At 40.7% G+C, this 13,829-nt stretch overlaps 1 protein-coding gene across 4 annotated transcripts in view; it reads right to left on the bottom strand.

The window, feature by feature from the left end:
- Nucleotides 1-13,829, bottom strand: part of SLIT2 (slit homolog 2 (Drosophila)) — a 540,750-nt gene that overhangs the window by 53,617 nt on the left and 473,304 nt on the right. For all 4 annotated transcript variants that reach the window (XM_006874347.1, XM_006874345.1, XM_006874346.1 and 1 more), the window contains one exon: nt 4,564-4,657. In XM_006874347.1, coding sequence (XP_006874409.1) covers nt 4,564-4,657 — 94 coding nt within the window. The remainder of the gene's footprint in view (nt 1-4,563; nt 4,658-13,829) is intronic.

The raw sequence follows: 13,829 nt of genomic DNA on the forward strand, positions 1-13,829 counted from the left end.
GGCAATTTAGGAGATTTACGAGGTATATAATAAAACAAGAAAAGTAAAACCAGCTCTGTTAGCTTGGTAATAAGAAAATGAATTTGAAGTAACAATACAACTTTCCAAACAACTTTTGTCAGGAGATGAGTTTTTTGGCAGCCTCGTATCATGTTGGTCTTTAAATCCATTTTCTCACTGCAGCTCTCCTTCCCGTTATGTCCGGTCATTTATTATATTTCTACATATATTTTGCCAGGTATGTTTGTAATCATGCCATGCTGATTTTAAGGCAACAAAATGGAAAATAATGTTGGTATTGTGCACTGAGAAGATACCTCGAAGGGGGAGGTTACAGTCGGCAAAAGCAAAGTAAAAACAGAAGCAGGAGACCCTGCTTGCTGTTTGCAAAAAAAAAAAAAAATAAGGTAGAAAAATTAAACTATAAACTGATGGAATTTTTCTGTGAACTTTTGGAAGCCCTCTCACATTTACCCACAGAGATATACACATACACACAGGTTGCTAGATTGGTGGTTCAAATTCACCAGGCACTCCTTGGAGACCTTGCACAGGGTTGCTATTAGTTAGAAGCAACTCGACTACACTTAACAACAACAACTACATAGTGATAACAGCATACAACATGACTTAAACTAAGGAGTTCTGGCAGCATAGTGGTTACAAATCAGGCTGCTAACCTCAAGGTTGGCAGTTCGAAACTACCAGCCATTCTGCGGGAGAAAGATGAGGCTTTCTGATGTAAAGATTTACAGCTTCAGAAACCCTGTGCAGGGTCACTATGAGTGGGAACCAACTCCACGGTACTTAACAACAATGACTTAAAGTGTTATCTCTAACCTACAAACAGCTATAAAACAAGCTTACAAATTATAACTGAGAATTACTAGCTCTCCACTCAATGAATCCATAATCCAGCAAGAGGCATGTTCAAAAGTATGTAATTAAATTGAGAATAGTAAAGACATATTTCATTAAGGATTGGTTTTTTTGAAAATAAATGCTCTTATTTTTGAATGGGTTCCACTATATCATTCAAAATTTATCTTGTAATTACAACATACAAAGAACACTGTGAAAGCTGTACAGTAGACCCTAATGATTTTTTCTGAAAAAAAGATATTTGTTACACAAACAATGCACTTTTAATTTGGAATCAATTGTGGGCAGATTACAGACATTTAGGAGTTAAAATGATTTTGTATGAAATGACTTTGGTTGAACAAAATGCAAAGTAAAATTCTTTTAACAAGTAAGTATCTTTGTAAGATTCCTGGCTTACATTGTGTAGGGTTACACCAGCCAGTCCTCAGAAACCCTCTACAGGGTCTCTATGAGTCAGAACTGACTCAATAGCACTTAACAACAACATAAACTAAGATGTAATAGAAAGTAGAACCAAAGCTATTCTTTTATTTTCAATAAAGCATTGAAAAGAATAACAACTTGTTGCTAGGAAGCTGCATATTCTAAAGTGAACCCAGAACTCAAACCAGTTGCCACCGAGTCTGTTCTGATTCAGGGCTATCCGGTAGGAAACAGGAGAAGTGCTCCTGAGGATCACTAAAGCTGCAACTCTCTCCTAAAGTAGACTGCCCCACCTTTTTCCCAGAGTAGCTAGTGGGTTTGAAGCTGGTGCATTCAAACTGCCAACCTTTTGGTCAGCAGCCAAACACCTAAACACCATACCACCAGGTTTCTTTACATTCTGAAACAGTGGCTTTTAAAACAAACCGAAAATGTCTTTAAAGAAAACTAGAGATTAAAGATGTCATTCGATTGACATTTGAAAGGCAGTGCTGAAACTGAGTCGTCTGTACCCACAACTTTATGAATGTCTGATGCTCCTGTTGTTGTTAGTAAGTGCTGTCGGGTTGGTTCCGGCCCATAGTGGCCCTGTATAGGTTTCTGAGGAATGACTGGTGAGCTTGAACCGCCGGTTAGATCTTCTAGTACCAGCCCAAGTAATAGTTGTTGTTGTTAAGTGACGTCAAGTCGGTTCCGACCCATAGCGACCCTGTACAGGGTTTCTGAGGGTGTAAATCTTTACGGGAGTAGAAAGCCTCATCTTTCTCCCGCAGAGCAGCTGGTAGTTTAGAACCGCTGACCTTAAGGTTCGCAGCCCAATTCGTAACCACTACGCTACCAGTAGCCCAAGTAATAGTTCTTATAAAATGGCTACTGACCTAGCATGGGCTATTCAAATTTATCTGGTGTGACATTGTAGGATAAGCACTGGACTGTTAACCAAAAGTTGGGCAGTTCAAATCCACCTATGTAGGGTCTCTGTGAGTCCGAATGGACTTGATGACATTTAACAACAACAACATTCAAATCCACCAGCCACTCCATGGGAGAATGAAGAAACTATCTACTCTCAAAAAGAGTTAAGTCTCTGAAACCCTATGGTGCAGCTCTCCTCTGTTCTATGTAGGATCACTACAAGTCAGAATGGGTTCAATCGCAGTAGTCTGGATTGTTTTTTATTTTATCTCACTGAGACGTTATAGTGTGTAAATGAGATTGAATAGCTGTAAAGTATTACAGCAACATCAAACAGCTCTTTGACTAGATTCCCTGGCTCCCTATACGTAATCAACAAATACTGGGTGAAGGACCCAATAAGGCCATTGGCTCCTTGCCTGACAAAAACAGCTCACCTCTTGACCCCAATGCTGCCATTCTGGAGAATGTATTCTATCTTCTATACCAGACCAACTGCAACATTAATAAATCATAGAATTTCATAGAGGCAACATGTTGTATTAGGAGAATCACTGAACTGGAAAGTGTAAAATCTAGCTGCGGCTCTGCCAATAAATAACCAGAAGCATTTCAGACAGCCATCCAAACTCTCTGGTCCGTGGTTCCTTCATGCTTAAAATGAAGACTGTGCATCAGCTTTATCTTTATAGTACTTACAGCTTTAAAATCAGACATTACTGACTCTATATGATTGGGGCAAAAAGAGCTATTTCATTTGGTACCAAATAGACTCCAGGATGATTGCCAATGAGAAAAAGAAATTATTTTGAAGATCTGAGCTCACACCATGCCTCACGGTAACCGGCACAATTTGAAGGCAAAAAGGGCGCTATTAATAATTGCTGTTGTTGTTGTTAAGTGCCATCGAGTCGATTCTGACTCATAGCAACCCTGTATAGGGTTTCCGAGGAGTGGCTGGTGAGCTTGAACCACTGACCCTGTGGTTCAAACCAACCTTGCAGTTCAGCTCATTAACCTGTAGTGCCACACCAGGACTCCACTATTAACAGTTACATGGAGACAATAATTAATTAATATTGTCCTCAGCAATTTGGACATACGGTTTCTTTAATCCTACCCCAGGGGCCCAGGTGTGATGCTGTAGGAAAAGCACTGAACTGCTGACTGCAAGGTTGACAGTTGAAATCCACCAGCCATTCTTTGGGGAAAAGATGAGGCTTTCTGCTCCCATAAAGAATTCTGGCCTCAGAAACATGATACATCGTACAGAATTGGCTCACTAGCAGTAAGTGAGTAAACGAATCTTACCCCAACCTGGATAGAAGAAAGGGCTTTTTTAGGCAATAAAATATTCAGTTATATGGAAATCAAACTTCCAGATTTTACTATAGACTTACCTTCATGAAATATCAAATGGATATGGATTAATTTTATTGGCTTTCAAATAAATTTAAATCTATATCCCAAGACTCCATCACCCATCTGTCACTTTGATGTACTGAGGTGGTGTGTGTGCTGATAGGGATGCTGGAAGCTATTTCACTGGTATTTCAAATACTAGGCAAGGTCAACCACAGTAGACTGGTTTCAGTGGAACGTCTAGACTAAGAAGAAAACCATGGTGATCTACTTCTATAAATTAGACAACAAATACCTCAAGAATCACAAAATACTATCCAATGTTTTTCTGGGAGATGAGTACCCTTGGTTGGAAGGCATAACACACTATCACAACAATAGACTCAAACTCACAACGATCATGAAGAGGAGAATCAATCTAGATAGGGACATATACTTTGTCAAGTTATCAGGTACTCAAGAAGAAGAATGGCATATAACTGGGTGACGTTTGTTCTGTATGTAAGAGCGCCAAGAATTGGAGCCAATGTAGCTATAACTAACTAACAACAACAAGTTATTCAAAGGCTACCTTATTCCATAGAGGACCTCCTAGAAGGAGTCATGGAATACAATGAAACATTCTACTTATTTGATGTTTCTAGTGTACTAAAAACAACAACAACAAAAGTCCAGGTTGCAGTATTAACATCTCTAAAAATGTCATTGACCATAATTGTTGTTGCTAAGTGCCTCTGAGTTGGTTCGAACTCCTAACAATCCTGTATAGGGTTTCCAAGGAGCGGCTGGCTAGTGAGTGTGAACTGCTGACCTAGTGATTCAAACCATCCTTGAGGTCCAGTGCTTATCCTACAGTACCACCGCAGGAGTCCCTTTAATTCTGAGCCAAGTGTGAAGCTGGATCTGGAAAGGAGGGTTCTTAAAAGAAGAACCTGCCCCATCGTCCCGTTCCTGAGCCCGAACACAGGTTCTACTTACTTGAATCCTTTTGGCGTCAGGATACATTTGGAGTCATGTTGGCAAGGGTTCAGGTCCTGGGCACAGAAGTCCAGCTTCTCCTCACACAGCTCGCCTGTAACATGCCAATCTGTTAGCTCATTGAGAGAGGTTGACTCTGTGAAATGTGTCTTATAGACTAGTGCAGCTTGTGCTTGCGAAAGGGAAAAAAGCTCAAGGCATTCACTCAGAAGAGCCAATCCTGGTTCTCCTGCTAATTATTCTTATAATTTAAGGAACCCCCCCAAAAAAACTACAGTAATGTGATCTCTGATTAACAGGAACCCCTTTGAAACATACTATTGGAATGAATAAAGGAAATCCGAATGCTTTTCACCTCTGATGTGTTATTTTTGACAGAGAAGCCTAGTATATACACAAAGGTTAGATGTACAGTTTAATATTTACAAGCTGAATGAATACACTTCCAGATTCAGCATTCCCATCCAGAAAGACACCATTTCCAAGCATTCTAAAAACCTCCCTCATTCCCTCTTCTTTTTTCTAACCCCCAAGTGTAACTACTATACAGTCAAGACCAGAGATATGTTGTGTCCATTTCTGAACTTGAAATAAGTAGAATCACCCTATATGAACCCTTGAATGTTCTCTTCGGTTTTATGTTTGGGCCAAAAAAAGAAGTCCTTAAACCTTCAGGGTCTTATACATGTAGAAGAAAAATACTTTGTCATTATGAATCACTGCAATAGCTCAACAGAAAACCCCTTAACAACCCAGACAGAGCTATAGAATGGAATAAAAACACATCAGAGGAGAATTAACCTAGAAAGACGAGCATACACTTTTGCCCTTTAAGCCAGGAGGTAGCTCCTGAAGAACCATTTTATTAATAAATGGGAGATAAACACAAAATGCTCCAGATTCTTGACAGTCTAAGTTGAGTTGTAAATCTGGCTATCTCATGTCATTTCTTTAGATACAAGTTGTTGTGAAGTGCTTTCAAGGTCAAGTCTGTTCCGACTCAGCAATTCTGTGCACAACAGAATAGAACACTGCCTGGTCCCGCACCATCCTCACAGCTGTTGCTACATTTGAGCCCAGTGTTGCTGATCCTGTGTAAATTCATCTGACCGGGGTTCTTCCTCTTTTTTGCTGACCTTCCATTTTCCAAGCATGATGTCCTTCTCCAGGAACTAGTCTCTCCTGACATGTCTGAAGTTTGTGAGACAAAGTCTCACCATCCTCACATCTAAGATTATATACTTCTGACTGTACTTCTTCCGACAGATTTGTTTATTCTTCTAGCAGTCCATGGTACTTTCAATATTCTTCACCAACGTCATGTTTCAAACGCACTGATTCGCCTTCAGCCTTCCTCTTTCATTGCCCAATTTTCACATGCATATGAGGTGACTGAATGTCTTTTTTCAGCAATTGGTTTCTTTTGATAATAATGTCCAAAGTGAGATGAAGTCTTGCCATTCTTGCTTTTAATGAGGGGTGGTGGTGGTGGTGGTTGCTAATTAGTAGTCAAGCTCATAATCCACTATGCTACCAGAAGACTCCTGGTGTGGCACTGTGGGCTAATGTGTCAGACTGCAAAGTCGTTTGAACTACAAGGTTGGCAGTTCAAGTTCACCTGCTGCTCTTGGAAATCCTATACAGAGTCGCTATGGGTTGGAATCGATTAGACGGCACTTAACAACAACAATAACCAGAGGAGTATTCTGTCTATCTTTCCTTCAAGGTAGATTTGTTTATTCATCTGGCAGATCAGGGTATTGGCAACAGTCTTGGCTAAAGCATAAAGCAAATACGTTAATAGTTTCACGACCTTACTTGTTTATTGTGTACATTTCACATGGCTATGAGATGAGTGCAAATACCATGGCTCAGGTCAGCAGCACTTTAGTCCTCAAAGTGACAACATTGTTTTTTTTTCACCACTAAAATGATGTCCACAGCATGTTTAGTCTAGTGTCATCCAGTCCCCAAATTTGATTAGGATTTCAGGAATGTTCCAATCCAAATAACTTTTGAAAATATTCATTTGCTTTAAAGTTGGCTATTGCAGCAGAGCGGGATCCACTTAAAATATTAAGCACATCTAGTCAATTCCCCTAAATGTTACTTCTCTAAATTCAGGTTGGGCAAGTCTGCAACATTAAGTAATTGTGGATACTTAACACATGACGTTCCTGAACCACAGACTAGTTGCCAGCTTCTGTTAATATAGCTAGCCTAGGTGAGTCTCTTAAGCCTTTCTGAGGATTATGGATGTAGTTAGGGGGTGGGGTGGGTGCTGGGTGGAAAGCATGTTATTAATCCTATTCAGAGATTGTACCAAAGATGCTATCTTGTTTTAAAAGATGAAAGAGTGAATCATTGTTATCAGGACTGATTGTGAGGATTGGAAATGTAAAGGTAGACGTTTTGTAGCAAGAAGGGGAGTGATTAACTTTGCAGTCTAGGAATGGAGGTCCCTGGGACCATCAAGGGAGAAGAGAGGAGAGTGGGACCCTACCCAGAGAAGCAGTAATGTCTGAGATGGAGGCAGAGAAGATGACATGGAGACATGGAGCAGCTGGGGACTTCAGGTATATATAGAGAGAGGGGCTGTGTGCTGACGACTGAGGGGCAGGCTTGTAGTGTATACCCTTTGGTTGGTTGATGATGCATGGAGGGGATTTCATAACCATGGAAATGAAACTATATACGATAGGATGAATGTAAAACTAATGTTCTATCATGTAAACTATCACATAATTCACAAGAAACATTAAAGAAAAAAAGAGATGAAGGATTAGAAGGAGTAATAATGAAGAGGAAACTTTTGACAGCAATCTGAGTAAATGGAATAGAATTCAAGTGTTAAATTTAATCAGCGATAGCATTTTCAAGTATTCTTGAAACAAGCGAGAACATTCGGTGGAATTCCTAACAGAATTCCTCAGGACACAGATATTTTGGAAAGTCAAACACCTCACTCTTCAAATATTTGTATTTTGAGCTCTTGCATAGTTTAGGAAAAGCCAGATTATATGGTTCTATTTCACTCAACTTGGCACAGAAGGGTAAGGGTCAAACGAGCAAATCACTAGATATCATGAATAAGATATAATTTCTTCAATGAAATAAGACTGACCTTCATTTATACTTTTGTACCTTGTACCTCTCCATTAAGGAGCTCTGGTAGGGTAGTGGTTATGAGTTGGACAGTTAACCTCAAGGTCGGCAGTTTGAAATAACCAGCTGTTCCACAGGAGAAAGATGAGGCTTTCTGCTCCAGTAAAGATTTACAGCCTCAGAAGCCCTATGTAGGGTCACTACGAGTCAGAAATGACTCCCCAGCTCAACATCTCCACCTCTCCATTCTCACTGTAGGCCTTCCTCTGGGTAGAGTGAATGGCTGGCTCTTGACCACTAGGCAAACCAGGTGTTCCAGTGGTGCAGTGGGTTAAGCACTGGACTGCTAACCAAATATTAGGCACAACTCACCAGCGGCTTCACTATGGAAAGAAGAAGCAGTCTGCTTCTAAAAAGGTTTACAGCCTCAGAAACCCTACCAATACTGTACCTAGGGTTGCTATGAGGTGGAATCAACTCAATGGCAGAAGGTTTGTTTTTGGTTTGGTACTAACCAAAAAGTTGGTGGTTCAAATCCAGTCAGCAGCATAGTAGAAAAGAGGTTTGGTAAAGAATATAACCAAGAAATTCCTACAGAGTACTTTTAGTCTGTAAGACATGGGGTTAGTATGAGTTAGAATCAACTGGATAGTACTGTTTTTGTTGGTATTTCCCGATCTCCAGCAAATTGCCTAGCACAGACTTGGTATTCTACAGCTGGTGAACATGGGAAACATAACATTTAGTTGATTGCTTCTTGTAGCAAGAAGCCTTTTGAAATGACACACACACACACACAAAAGGAGCCCTAAATGGCACCAAGAGCAATATAAGGACACCAAGAAGAGGAAATGTGTCTAGAACCAGATCTGTGTCTAGAACCCTAGCTGGGGTGCACAGATGTCCTTCTGACCCCCAGATGTCCCACAACCTCTCCTGATGAATACTGGCCATCCCTACAGAACCGGGAGAAGATACACCTAGGAACTGAGGCAGCTTATGCAAGGTCGGAAGTTCAAACCCAACAGCTGCTTCTCGGAAACCAAGATGGCATGAGTTGGAAACGACTTGAATCAACAAGAACGCATGAGCACTGACAAGGCATGTTTGAGAAATGGGAAGCTGAAGGAACTTGGATGTCTTCTTATACTCAATCCAATTCTAATTTTTAAAAAGTGTACCTTTGTCATTAAGGAGCTCTGGTAGCGTAGTGGTTACGAATCAGGCTGCTAACCTCAAGGTTGGCAGTTCGAAACTACCAGCTGTTCTGCAGGAGAAAGAACTGAATCTTCCTGAGGATTTCTTTCAATAATTTGATGGTTTCTTTTTGTGGTCATTTCCCTGAAATCTGTACTATCAATTATTTAACTTTTACAACAAATCTAGAAGTTGACTAAAACCCAATTCTTAGGATAAAAATATAGACCACTTGAGGAGTTTGGGTTTATTAATGGTAAATCAAACCAGCTGTTGGTGAATCTACTCCAAATCATGGTGAGTCCGTTTGTTTCAGAGCTGAACTATGCTCCGCAAGGTTTTCAATGACGGTGGTTGTTTAGAAGGAGATCTCCAGGCCTTTCTTTGGAGGCACCTCTGGGTGGATGCGAACTACCAACTTTGCCTTTAGTAGCTAAGTCCTTCATTGTTTGTGTGCTCAGGGACACTTGAAGGGGTTATTGCATGTGCTTTCCCATCAATCTGGACACACAGCGATTCTATAGGGCCTAGTAGGACTGACTGCCCTATAGGGTTTCTGAAGGTGGTACATTAGTCAAAGATAAAAAGTGTGAACAAGGAGCCATGCACATCAGCGTGAGACTACCACAAAGTAACCCTCTGAGATAAAGTTCATTATAATTCAAATTACAAAGTCTCAGGAAATCATGGTAAAAGTCTAGAGATTAAGATGTTTCTAAGGAGAAAAAACATTTTGGGTTGTTCTCACTTTTGTTTTCTAAATAATATAGAAGCCCTGGTGGTGTGCTGGGATATGCATTGGGCTGCTAACTGCAAGGTCAGCAGTTCAAATTCACCAGCAGATCCTCCGGAGAAAGAGGAAGCATTCTGCTCCAAGGAAGATTTATAGCTCCAGAAACTCAATGCAGGGTCAATGTGAGTCAGAACTGACTCAAAGATGCTTAATAACAGCAATAAATGACATGAAGTTAGTTTCTTAATAATGTTTATCTGCCAGAAAATTTGATCAACATTTATATTCAAATAGATTGTTTTTCCTTCCTTACTAGTAAAACAACTCTATTCTGTTTCTCGCCTTCTGAGGATAGGAGAGATGATAGCTTCCTGCTTTTGGAATATCTGCCCTGAACTGAACTTGTCAAGAATCAAAGTCAAACAAACAAACAGCGCTGGGAGACAGGGGAAAGTGCATCTCTTTCCATGCTTTTAGCTCTGTAACCAGCAGAAACTAAGTCCTCAACAAAATCTCTGTTGAATTTTTAAAATGGAACAACACACCTCTTCAAATAAATAAACAACAACCAAAAAAGAGGTGTTTTTCAGTTTTCTGTTAGTGAGTACCCACAGGCTAAACAATAAAGATAAATTCTCACAGCTACTGGAAGCTCAGAAAACACGTGACTCCACTTAGAAATTTGTTGCTGCTGTTGTTAAACTTGGACCCTTTTTAAAAATAAATCCAGCCCCAAAAAGACTATGATTTGATGAGACACAATGGGTACTACCTGTTAACTAAATGGCACACAGTCTTTAAAAGGTTTTCAGGCTTCAGATGCATTTAAGATGGCATCTTGGAAAAAGGTTGCTAACCACACATTGTCCTCAGGCTGCCCAAACAGTCTCTAGTTAAAACAGTCTGTCAGGTTGTTTTCTCTCCCCTAAGGCTCTCAAGGATGATTACAGCTTTACTGCTTTTAAATAGAAATCCTTTAACTGCCAGAGTTGGTTCTGACTCATAGCAACTCTGTACAGGGTTTTGGAGGAGCAGCTGGTAAGCTTGAACAGCTGACTTTGTGGTTTAAACCAACCTTGCAGTCCAGTGCATTAACCCGTAGGCCACACCAGGACTTGTTTACCCCTGATTAATGCAGAGTTAATGACACAATGACTCACTGCTATTAAGAAATCATTAAATCCTAAGAATATGTTATGTAAAGCATACCTGTGCAGCCAAATCCCAGACTTCTACAGCATTCAAAATTCCCTTACTATAATACACTATAAGTGCAGTAAGGGAGTAAAGAGAGCCAAAGTCCTAGCCCTAATTAATGTCGTTCAATTTGAAATGTACATTAGAAGGAAAATTAGAGGATATATAGAGAGGGACAGTAATGTACACGTGAGAAATTTCCTTTGCACACATAATTTACTTTCGTTAGAATTTGCTCTACTGAGATTCTTAGAGGAATTCTGATACTACTAGGAGTGACAAGATGTAATCTTAACTTGGCGCTGTAGGATAAGCACTGGACCACAAGGTCATTTTGAACAGCAATGTCCGCAGTTTAAACCCACCAGTTGTTCCTTAGAAACCCTATACAAGGTGGCTATGAGTCAGAATCGACTCAGTGAAACTCAGCAACAACATATCACTTCCCAATGGTTTTCGGAATAAAATGATACAATACTTAAATCGGGCATAGACTGAAGTCCCTAATACTGCCGGAGTCGGGACATTTAAGATTCTAAAGGCTGTTCTAAGCATTATTGAGCAATGGGCTCAATCATAGTAGCAACGATTGTGAGATTGGTACAGGGCTGGGTTAGGTGTTTCATTCTGTTGTGAGTAAGATCGCTGTGAGTTGGTACCGACTCAACGGCACCTAACAGTAACAGCAATGCATTATTTCATGTGATTCTCCAGCATCCATGAGCCAACAGGCTAGAGTTCATTATCTTGGTTTCGCAGAAGAAAAAAACCAAGACTCTGAGAGGGGCTCGAGATGATAAATATTGGACCAAAAACCCAAGCGGGTAGTTCCAACTCATGGTAACCTCATCAGTGTCAAAGTAGAACTCTGCTCCTTTGAGTGTCTAATGACTGGTTTCGCAGAAGTAAATCACCAGGTCTTTCTTCTGAGTAACCTATAAGTAGATTTAAACTTCCAACCTTTTGGTTAGTGGCTGTGAGAGTTAATCATTTGGAACACCCAGGGATTCTACTTATGAATATTAAGTGCCAAGCTTAAAGAACAGAGATCTTTCCATCAGCTCTGGTTGCAAAGTGGTTACAAGTTAGGCTGTTAACCTCAAGGTCAGCAGTTCGCAACTACCAGCTGTTTCACGGGAGAAAGATGAGGCTTTCTGCTCCCGTAAAATTCACGCCTCACCACTACCATCACCACACAGTTCATTTAGAATCCCACCTTCCCCTATCTGCTGCAAGAGAACCTGTGACTCGGGAATAAATGAATTAATTATACAAGTACTGAGTAGGTCCTTTCTTCATATCATATCTATGATGTGGGGCTGCAGGATAAGCACTGGACTGCAAACCACAAGGTCAGCTGTTCAAACCTACCAACTGCTCCTCAGAAACTCTATATAGAGTTGCTATGGGTCAAAACCGACTCGATGGTACTTAACAACAACAGTGATGTTTATGCGAAGCAAGTCTGTCTTGTGTTCCTCCGGCATTAGGCAAATCTGCTGCACAAGACCTTTTTAATGTGTTGAAGAGCAAAGGTGTCAGCTTGAGGACTAAGGTGCACCTGACCCAAGCCATGGTATTTCACTAACCTCATATGCATGTGAAAGCTGGACAGTGAATAAGGAAGACCGTAGAAGAATTGATGCATTTGAGTTGTGGTGTTGGAGGAGAATATTGAAAGTGCCAAGGGCTGCCAAAGAAACAATAGATCCGTTTTGGAAGAAGTGCAGTCAGAGTGCTCCTTGGAAGCCAAGATGGCCAAACTTCATCCCTCATACTTTGGACATACTGTCGGGAGGGACCAGTCGCTGGAGAAGGATATCATGTTTGGCAAGGTGGAGGGTCAGAGAAAAAGAGGAAGACCCTTAATGAGATGGATTGGCAAAATGGCAGCATCAATGGGCTCAAGTGTGGCAACACTAGTGAGGTTGGCCCAGGATCGGGCAGTGTTTCGTTCTGCTGTGCATAAGGTCACTATTAGTTGGTACCGACTCCATAGCACTTAACAACAAGAACAATCTACAGTTATGCCTGATGTGTGTTTAAAAAAAGAATAGTTGGTGCAAAGAAGCATTTAGTTTTATATCCTGCAGCATCAAGAGATGTGAAAAGGAGTGAGGCCTAGTGGATTAGCATGTCCACCTTCTGAGCACACTGAAATCAGACTGTACGCCTTAGAGTCAATGAGATATTGCATTGTATCTGGGCCCCTGCTTGCAGGATATAAAGGTTTCTGAGTGGCATTAACAGTTTGCACTTCACTACTGACTACTTGACTGGCAGTTCAAACCCCAGCAGTAAGTTGTGGAAGAAAGGTCTGGTGATCTGCTTCACAAAAATTACAGGAAAAAAAAAATCTATAGAGTAAGTTCTACTCTCTAACACGAGTTGCTATGAGTGGAAACTGACTAGTTTGGTTCTGGTCTTGATCTCTAAGTGAGTGCTTTATTGTTGCTTAATTCAAGTTTGTGCCCAATCTTTGTTGTTTTTATCTACATAGTTCTTTTAAATGAACAGTATGTCAGTTATTAAGTATTGTGTGCCAGGTTCATTTAACAAACCTCTCGTAGATGTTACAATGAAGTAGGAATTCTGTGTTCTGATGTTCTTTTAAACTCTGCATTGTGAAAGGAGCTCTGGTAGCATAGTGGTTGTAAATCAGGCTGCGAACGTTAAGGCCAGCAGTTCAAAACTACCAGCTGTTCTACAGGAGAAAGATAAGGCTTTCTGCTCCCATCAAGATTGATAGCCTCAGAAACCCTGTACAGGGTCGCTATGGAACTGACTCCATGGCACACAACAACAATTATGAAATGAGGGAAGCTCTACATTTAGTCAATCAGGCACTTGTTTTCATCTCAATGACTGCACTCCCCCTCCATGCAACAACAGTCATGGGGCTTCCTCTCTGTGGTTCCTGTTTCCATTCCACCCACCTTTTCATCCCTTCTGGACTTTGTTCTCAGGTAAATGTTGCTCTTTTGGTTTTGAATGAGTGACCATTTCATGGTGAGCACACCTTGCTAGTGTTGTT

The sequence above is a fragment of the Chrysochloris asiatica genome, unplaced genomic scaffold (assembly GCF_000296735.1).
Source record: "Chrysochloris asiatica unplaced genomic scaffold, ChrAsi1.0 scaffold00270, whole genome shotgun sequence".
NCBI lineage: Eukaryota > Metazoa > Chordata > Mammalia > Afrosoricida > Chrysochloridae > Chrysochloris > Chrysochloris asiatica.